We start from the raw sequence: 9280 nt of genomic DNA, 5'->3' as shown, positions 1-9280 counted from the left end.
CATGACTCAAGCCCTCGGTGCAGTGCTACACTCTCAGACATCAATCCTCAGCCAGGCAAGGGAGAACTCCTCCAGAGCATCCAGAAAGTCCTGGGCTAGGAGAGTTATTAGTTATTCATGAGATAATAACAGTGTTTGCAGTATTTGTGCCAAAGCCAGAATTCCATCATCACTGAGGCTGGAAAAGCCCTCCAAGCTGTGCCCCATCCCCACCTTGTCCCCAGCCCAGAGCACCGAGTGCCACCTCCAGGGATGGGCACTCCAAACCTCCCTGCACAGCCCCTGCCAGAGCCTCACCACCCTTTCCAACGACAAATTCCTCCTGATGCCCACCCTGAGCCTCCCCTGGCACAACTTCTTATCCCGGTCCTTCCATAATTCTGTTTTGCAGGGCCATATGTCAGGAGCTTCTGTGGGCAGCTGTGGGTCTGAAAGCTGCTGTTCTCTGCAACAATTTCTTCAATATTTCAAGCTCTGAGTTGTGTTGAAGTCAGTGCCGGTGACTGGCTTTTCTTCTTCTGCTCATCCCTGTAGAGCAAAGCTCAGAGATAGGGATCTGACAGTCACAATTCCCCTGGGACACCAAAGGCCTTGGCCCCCAGGCGCCTGCCCAGCCACCGCTGCTTCTGCTGCTTGTGCCTTTTCCCTTCTGCTTTTAACCACACAGAGCTGCCACCACCTGAAAAACCTTTCCTAGCACAGCCCTTACCAAATTCAGCAATCCCTAAGAAAAGCATTAACTCGGCCCCACCTCATGTTCTCCCTGAAGGAAAAGAGCTGAGAATTCCCACATTTGCAGCGTGCTGGGAAATTCCCGAGGTGGGAAGCACAGCACAGGGACCCGAGCAGCGCAGTTTGCTCCTGGGCGAGCCTTTCTGCAGGACAGCAGGGAGGAGACATGGAAAGGGCGCAGAATTCCTCTTTGCCGTGCCGCAGTGGCTCAGCTCATCTGAATCTTCTCTACGTTAATTTAGCACATCCCATTGATAGTGTCCTATTAATAACGCAGCAAATAATGCACCAGCACACCGGGGGTTCAGGCTGCGGCCGGGCACCGCTCGGGGTTCACCGCCGCCGCTCCGCCGCCTCACGGCCCTGCCTGCCCGGGCCGCTGACGGCCGGCAGCACCGCAGCCTCGCGGCCGCCACTGAGCATGCTCGGCTCCCGCACATCCGCCGGCGCCCGGCGGCCGAGCTGGGGGAGCGGTGCCGGTGCCGGCGGGCTCGGCCCGCGCAGGAGGCGGCGGCGGGGCCGCCATGAACCGCGGCGGGGCGGGGGCAGCGCCCGCCTTCCCCGGCCCCGTGCAGTGTAAGTGCTGCGCCATGCGCGCTCCGGGGCCCGCGCCGCGCCAGCGCGGGGGAGCCGGGGCCTGCCAGGGCCCCGAAACCTGAGTAGCGCATGAAACGGGCGGGAGCGGAGCCCGGGAACCTGGCTGGGGGGCGGGGGGGGAACCCGGGAATCTGCGTGAGCGCCGCGGGCGCCGGCGGGGCCGGGCCGGGCCGGGGGCAGCGGGGCCGGGGCGGCCGGGCGGCGCTCCGTGGATCTCGGGATGGGTGCTCCATGGGCACCGGGCAGTGGTCCGTGGATCCTGGGGGATTGCCCATATGGATTGTCCGTGTGTCCCGGGCGCTGGTCCGCGCTCACTGGCTGCTGTCCGTGTGTCCCGGGGGATTGTCCCCGCTCTCTGGGCGCTGTCCGTGTGTCCCCGGAGGGCTCCGTGCAGCGGTGCCGCAGCCCCTGGGCAGTGTCCCCGCGGGACCCCGAGCCCCCTGGGGCTGCATCCCCCCGCCCGGGGGTCCCCGCAGCTCGGGGGTCCCGGGCACCGGGATGTCCCTGTGCCACCCGGAGCGGTGTCGCCCAGCACCGCCTCCCGGGCCGAGCTGACCGCGCCGTGTCCCCGCAGTCCCCGGCAGCACCACGGTGCTGGTGGAGCTGACGCCCGACATCCACATCTGCGGCATCTGCAAGCAGCAGTTCAACAACCTGGACGCCTTCGTGGGGCACAAGCAGAGCGGCTGCCAGCTCACCAGTGCCACGGCCGGCGCCACCAGCACCGTCCAGTTCGTGTCCGAGGAGACCGTGCCGAGCACACAGGCTCAGAGCACGAGCAGGACCATCGCCTCCGAGACACAAACCATCACAGGTAACCAAAGCTTCACAGGTGCACAAACCCTCACAGGTACCCCCAACCCATCACAGGTGCACAAACCTTCACAGGTACCCCCAAATCATCACAGGCACCCTTAAACCTTCACAGGTGCCCTCCGAACCGTCACAGGTACCCAAAGCTTTATAGGTGCAAAAACCATCACAGGTACCCAAACCTGCACAGGTACCCCCAAACCATGACAGGGTACACAAAGCTTCACAGGTGCCCCCAACCCTGCACAGGTACCCAAACCTGCACAGCTACCCAACCATCACAGGGGCACAAGCCATCACAGGCACCTCCATGTCACCTGCCAGGTGCCAGCCCTCTGTCCCTGTGTCCCCATCACCCAGCTGAAATAACAGTTTTCACATCAGTTGTCATGTAACCAAGGAAATTAAATAGTGCTGTGCTGCCTTCTTTGGTTTCTTCTAACAATAATTGCTTAATTTGCTAATTGAGGTACAAGTTCTCTCAGAGAATTGCTCAAGTCTGTTGTGTTGCGGAACCAGCTTGTGCAAATTAATTAAAATTGTCGATACTTACAAAAAATACTGAAATTACTATGCATTTTATTTTTTTTAAGAATGCTCTAGATGGAAAACACACACAGAATTGCTGTCAGGCTCCCATCCAGACCTTTTTATGTGAGAACACTGCATTCCCTAGCATTGCTCCCACAACTAATTGGCAGGAAAAATATTACTCAAAATTTCTGCCTGTGTGAAGACTCAAGTGAGGTCCTGATCCTGGAGACATTTAAATAAAATTAGGATCTTGTTCCATGTGTGAAGGTTTGCCCTTCTATATATAGTTTTGTTTTATTTTGGTGTGGGACCTTGCTAAACCCCAAATTATTTGACTCTAATTTGGATAGACAGGTTAAGGCAGGGAATCTGGAAGAGCAGTGAAACAAACTGAATTCAGGGCCCACTTCCAGGAATTTTTGTATTATAATCCCTCAACTCAGTGTGGGTTTTGGGTGAGTCATTTTTCTGCTTCATATTTACTCATCTTTAAAATGAGGACAGTTCTATCCATTTGCCCTTTTGGGCTATAGTGTTGGTTAATTGATTTAAAAGCTGTTACTTTGGCTGAGATATTTTCACCTGTTATTCTTGTGAGTAACAGCTAAAAACAAGTAGAGTTGAAAGAGGCTGAATTTTTTTAACAATTACAAAAATAATTTGTGTGATGCCTTTTGACAACATTTGCCATATAAATAATGATTTTTTTTCCAATTTGGGCTGTAGCACAGACAGAGTTGAAAAAAAAATATATCTTTATTTGGTATTTGGAAGAGAAAAACTTTTTCCCTTTCCTCCTCCCCCAGGTAAAGAGCAACCCAGGAACAGGAATGTTGTTGGAAAAAAAACCAGAATAGAGAATTCACGAAACTAGACAGTATTTTTTTTATCTGATTAGAGAAGTTAATGCTCTCACATGAAGTTTTTGTGTGTTTAGTTTCTGCCCCAGAGTTTGTTTTTGAGCATGGCTACCAAACCTACCTGCCCAGCGAGAGCACGGAGCCTCCAGCTGCCGCTGTCGTCCCTACACCGCCAAAAGCAAGGTCCAAGAAATCCTCCTCCTCACTGCCCCTGAAGAAACTCAGCTGCCTGTACCCAGGTGAGGTGGGGATGGCACCCATTTTAATGTGGAGAGCTTTCCTCTAGTGGCACACAGGAGGCTTGATACCTGCAGCAGTTCTGGAGTGAGTTGCCTCTAAGGGGAAGCATTAGAAAACCCAAGTTCACAGGTGAGCTAGTCACTGTTGTAAGCAGATGTGAGTAAACAAGATGAGAAGTTAACTTTCTGTCAACAGTGAATTTTAAAGAATTGTTGAAAATAAACATGTCCAGAGTATGGTAATGTATTTTTATTGTTTTGCTAGATTTTCTTGAATTTAATCATCTTTATCCTCCTGTTTTCAGGGTGCCAGTTCAAGACTTCCTATGGTATGAAGGATCTGGAACGTCATCGGCGAACACACACAGGTTTGTGGTCCTGTATTTGCTTTTGGGTTGGTTTCCTCCTTTCAGCTTTTTCACAAAAGCCATTTTCCATGAAGTAATGTCTCTATAAACAGGATGTAGACATGTCTGTACCTTCTAACATTGTCCTGGCCTGTGTCTGAGGAATTGCCTGTTGGGGACATGCCCTGTCAGGCACAGCTGAGGCACTGGAACACTGGAGGTTGATTTGAGGCACAGTTTAACTTCTGAGTGCACACCCTGAGTTTATCAGGGTGCAGTGTGGTGGGAGTGCACACACCTGCTTTACTCTTTATATTAAAGCAGTTCCATGATTTTAGCTCCCAACTTTGGAGTTGCAGAGGGAGAAGGCTGCAAAGGCCCTGCTGTCTGTCACAGCTACTCCTGCAGCTCCTACAAACGAGTCCCTTTCCCGGTCAGTCTGTGCTTTCAGCTTTCCCTCACGCCCTCGCCGTGCCCAGGGCTGAGTGTGAGCGCTGCCGTTGCAGGAGACAAGCCCCACAAGTGCGAGGTGTGCGGCAAGTGCTTCAGCCGCAAGGACAAGCTGAAGATGCACATGCGCTCGCACACGGGCGTGAAGCCCTACAAGTGCAAGCACTGCGAGTACGCGGCGGCCGACAGCAGCAGCCTCAACAAGCACCAGCGCATCCACTCCAACGAGCGCCCCTTCAAGTGCCAGATCTGCCCCTACGCCAGCCGCAACTCCAGCCAGCTCACCGTGCACCTGCGCTCGCACACAGGTGGGCCTTCACTCCTATCCGTGGCTCTAAGGGTTGGAAGGGTCACAGAGGTGATTTTAAGTTGTGTATAGGTGTTCAGGTGCCCAACAGGGACAATTTGAGTTCCCAACGAGGGCCCCTTCAAGTGCCACATCTGCTCCTAAGCCAGCCACAGCTGCAGCCAGCTCACCGTGCGCCTGCGCTCGCACGCAGGTGGGGCGTCACTCGTATCTGTGGCTCTAAAGGTTGGAGGGTCACAGAGGTGATTTTGAGTCATGGACAGCTTGCCCAAAAGGGATGATTTGAGTTCCCAGTGAGCACCCTTCAAGTGCCAGACCCGTCCCCACAACTCCAGCCAGCTCCCCGTGCACCTGCACTTGCACATAGGTGAGGTTTTACTCACATCCACAGCTCTAAAGGTTGGAGGGTCATGGAGATGATTTTAAGTCATGTATAGGTGTCCAGATCCTCAAAAGAGGTTGTCTGAGTTCCCAATGAGCACCCCTTCAAGTGCCAGATCTGCTCCTAAGCCAGCCACAACTCCAGCCAGCTCCCCGTGCACCTGCTCTCACATACAGGTGAGGTTGTGCCCTTCTAACCTGGGCAGGTGAGCCCTGAGTAAGGACCTGGGAATGCTCGTGGCTCTCTGGTATTTCCAGCAGAATTAGATTTCTGTGCCATTCAATATTCCAGTAGCTGGGAAGGGATTTTAGACTGACCTTTCTGTTTGGCATTTCAGTCTGTTGCATCTTAAGCAATTGAATTATGCTAAAACTCAAGCTTTAGTTTTGTTGCTTCTTCTATTTTTCCAAAATTTATCTTTTTTTCAAAGCTGTCATGCACGCACCCAATTTTAGGAGAAAAGTAAGACTGGTATGTAGAATATATTTCTTACTGGAATTAAATTAATAATCCTCTAGAAGGTGAGTGTAATCCCCATTGCTCAGAGTGAAATCATCTTCACTTGTTGAACTAGTCACTAACCATCAGCTTCCTGGTAATTTGAGTGAAACTACTCTAAGAATTAATAATTCTGTAGTCAGACAGAAATTTTTATCTAAATCCTGGCAGTGTCAGTTGGGGATGGGAAGAAATGTACAGAAATACAGAGCAGACCATTCTTTAAACAAACAGAACCAGCATTTGCTATATTCTTTTTCATATATATTGTGCTACCTTGTACATGAAAATTAAGTCATTGAAATATGAACTGTGCCTTCATCAGCAAAGCAGATAAAAATTCAGTATCTGAGTGTGCAGCTGAGGCTGTAAAATAAACTAGATGAACAAACAGTGCATCTTCATTAATAAAGTCTGTTTAATACAGATAGTACACCATGTATCTCAATTATTAAACAGATACATGGATTAGCACAGTAGGCCACAACTTGATTTGAAAAATATGCAGCTAAACCTATGACATATATAGCTGGATAAGCAAATTATGCAAAATTATACAGCTCTCACAAACTCTATAAAATATTAACTTCTAAAATAAATCAGCCATTTGCAGTTTGATTATTAAAGAGGATAAATGCTTCTTGAACTAAATACACTTTCTTTTTCCTCTTTTCACCAAGAGTGTCTTAGAACCTAAATGCACAATTCTTCCACTTGTTCAAAATAATGCCTACCTAAGGACTTCATCCTTGGGTGAAAAATTCAGAGAACTGTATTTTTAGATTTAAGAAAGAAAAGGGAGTAGTTATTTAGTTAGGTTGCTAAGTTTGCTCTGAATTTTTTTTTAATGGCTTTAGAGCAGCCTCACTGGAATGGAGTAGGGATTAGCAGAGCTCTACCTTAACGTGGTCATGGATATTGTGACACCAGCCTGCAGATACAGAAAATGCAGAATAACGGGTTTAGATCCGAGTGTGTCAGACCAGGTGATAATCCCGCATCACGAAATTTCTCTTGACTTTGAGAACGTGCTGGGAGTTGAGGACGAGGCGGCTGTAGGGGCTGCATCCCAGCAGTGGCTCCCAGTGTCCCGTGTGTAACCCCTGCCTTCTGTTGGCAGGAGATGCCCCTTTCCAGTGCCAGCTGTGCCCCGCCAAGTTCAAGATCAACTCGGACCTGAAGCGGCACCTGCGGGTGCACTCGGGGGAGAAGCCCTACAAGTGCGAGTTCTGCGAGGTGCGCTGCGCCATGAAGGGCAACCTGAAATCCCACATGCGCATCAAGCACAGCACGGAGAACACCCTCAAGTGCCCCGAGTGCGACTTCCAGTGCGGCAACAAGACCAGCCTGCGGCACCACATCCGCAGCCACCAGCCCGAGCAGCCCGTCAAGTGCTCCGAGTGCAGCTACTCGTGCTCCTCCAAGGCGGCCCTCAAGGTGCACGAGCGCATCCACGGCAAGGAGCGGCCCTTCAAGTGCGACCTGTGCAGCTTCGACACCAAGCAGCGCAGCAACCTCACCACCCACGTCCGCAAGGCCCACGGAGACAGGGCCAAGGGCGGGAAGCGCTCGCCGGACAAGAAGGAAGGAGAGAGGCCGAAGCAAGGCGGCTCCAGGCAGGTCGCCAAGCTGGACGCCAAGAAGGCCTTTAAGTGCGACCTGTGCGAGGCGTCCTTCGTGCGGGAGGACTCTCTGCGCAGCCACAAGAAGCAGCACAGCCTGTACAACGGCTCCAAGAACGGCGAGCTGGCCGTGCTGCAGCTCCAGATGGATCCCGGCCGCCAGCCCGGCGCCCCCATCGCCGTCAGCCACCTCCAGGTGCCGCTTCAGGCCGCTCAGGTGGCCCCGTACAACGAGGGCAGAGTCAAGATCATCGTGGGCCACCAGGTGCCTCCTCAGGCCAACAGCATCGTGCAGGCGGCCTCGGTGAACGTGGTGCCCCCGGGGCTGCTGGGCGCGGGGCAGGAGGAGGTGCTGGGCGGCGGCCGCCTGCAGCTGCTGGGCCAGGTCAGCGTGCTGGCCCCGGCGGCGGGGAGCGCGGGGGACGCGGGGCCGGGCGCAGAGCCGGCCGTGCTGCTGACCGCCCACGAGCAGGGCGAGGGCGGCGCCCTGCACCAGGCCCTGCTCCCCGGGGCTGCCCCCGGGCACGAGCCCCCCGCCGGCCAGGCCTTCATCGCCGGCTCCGGCATCAGCTGCTCCGACCTGGAGGGGCTCAACGCCCTCATCCAGGACGGGGCCGCGGAGGTGACCGTGGTCAGCGACGGCGGGCAGAGCATCACCGTGTCCGCGGCTGCTCCTCCTCCCCCCATCTTCTCGTCCTCCTCCCACTCGGAGGGCCCCAAGCAGAGCTACTCCATCATCCAGAGCGGGGCCCACACGGCCCTGCTGTGTCCTGCAGACTCCATCCCTGATTAGGGGCTGCTCTGGACACTGTTCTCTCCTGGGGCGGTGCTGAGCATGCCAGGAACACACAGCACACAACTGAATGCAGGATTTGTCCTCCAGAGCAAAATACCTTCCACTTCCACGCTGTGTTTGTGCACTGAAGCATCTCAGCATCTCGTGTGTGAGGAGGGTGTGTTTGTATTTCTGTGCCTCTGTTGCAGTCAGAGGCCCTGCTCCTTGGGAAGCAGCTGTTGCCAGTGTCCCCAAGCAGTGACACCCCTGAGTATGGCTCCTGTACTGTGCTGCCTGAAGAAGAAATCCTGCCCTTGTGCTGAATTACCTCCAGAGCAGCCTTGCTGTTTGATGCACACCTGAAAAGATGATAACCTGAGCCCTTGTGGAGTTTGCTGGACTGGGGTCTCAGTTCTGTGCTCTGTGTGCATTCAGTGCTCCTGGCTGGGCTCTGAGGAGCCCCACTGCTGCTCCAGCCCAGGTGAAGTCTGAGGGGCTGCTCCTCAGTATCTGTAGAAATCCATAGTCCCTGGCACTTGAGATGCTGGTGCAGAGAGCAGGTGATAGTTTTCAGAAAGTAAAAGAATGTTGTTCCTCTCTCAGTAGTAACTAACTCTGTTAGCAGCAACACAAATCGTCTCTGGTGCGGTGATGGCTGTCAGAGTGCCTGTGAGTTAAAGAGCAAAACAACTGGAAATATATTTTTTACGAACACTACTTACCTTTTGTTTTTATTTTGATGCTGACTGTTGGGAGTTGTATGGGTGGTAAAGGTGTATTACAGTTTGGGTCTTCTTTCCACGTTAAAGGAAAATACTGAATTTAATTTAAATTTTTTTTTAAATCTTCTAATCCAAGGTTTTTCACTCCAGCAGAAATTCAGGTTGGATCACAATGAGATGGTAATTTATTATTATCTTTATACTAATATATATAATATTTATTATTTCATTAACTATAATTTATTAATTAATTTATTTCTATAACTAAATAAATTAATCCATTTGATGGAGTAAATATTAATAATAATTAATTATTCTTTAATAATTCTATAATTTAGTATGGACATTTCTCTGATGAAAGAAGTCCGGGCTGTATTTTGAACTATGCAATTGCCCGTGCAA

General features: G+C 52.0%; 1 protein-coding gene across 1 annotated transcript; it reads left to right on the top strand.

The window, feature by feature from the left end:
* Nucleotides 1-325: 325 nt before the first annotated feature.
* Nucleotides 326-8873, top strand: ZFP64 (ZFP64 zinc finger protein). The gene is made up of 6 exons (XM_084218043.1): nucleotides 326-1308; nucleotides 1904-2143; nucleotides 3614-3775; nucleotides 4081-4143; nucleotides 4629-4880; nucleotides 6880-8873. Exons 1-6 carry the CDS (start codon nucleotides 1257-1259, stop codon nucleotides 8172-8174), a joined length of 2064 nt encoding a protein of 687 aa, XP_084074169.1. The 5' UTR covers nucleotides 326-1256; the 3' UTR covers nucleotides 8175-8873.
* The last annotated feature ends 407 nt before the right edge of the window (nucleotides 8874-9280 follow it).

Source organism: Fringilla coelebs (assembly GCF_963513975.1).
Source record: "Fringilla coelebs genome assembly, chromosome: 18".
NCBI lineage: Eukaryota > Metazoa > Chordata > Aves > Passeriformes > Fringillidae > Fringilla > Fringilla coelebs.
This window is presented reverse-complemented; position numbering and strand designations above follow the sequence as displayed.

Bases quoted from the DNA above. Each gene is read 5' to 3' on its own strand.
- ZFP64 (XM_084218043.1), top strand. From the start codon at position 1,257: ATGAACCGCGGCGGGGCGGGGGCAGCGCCCGCCTTCCCCGGCCCCGTG. The intron at 1,309-1,903 runs GTAAGTGCTGCG...GTGTCCCCGCAG, and splicing joins CTTCCCCGGCCCCGTGCAGT to TCCCCGGCAGCACCACGGTG. The intron at 4,881-6,879 runs GTGGGCCTTCAC...TTCTGTTGGCAG, and splicing joins GCACCTGCGCTCGCACACAG to GAGATGCCCCTTTCCAGTGC.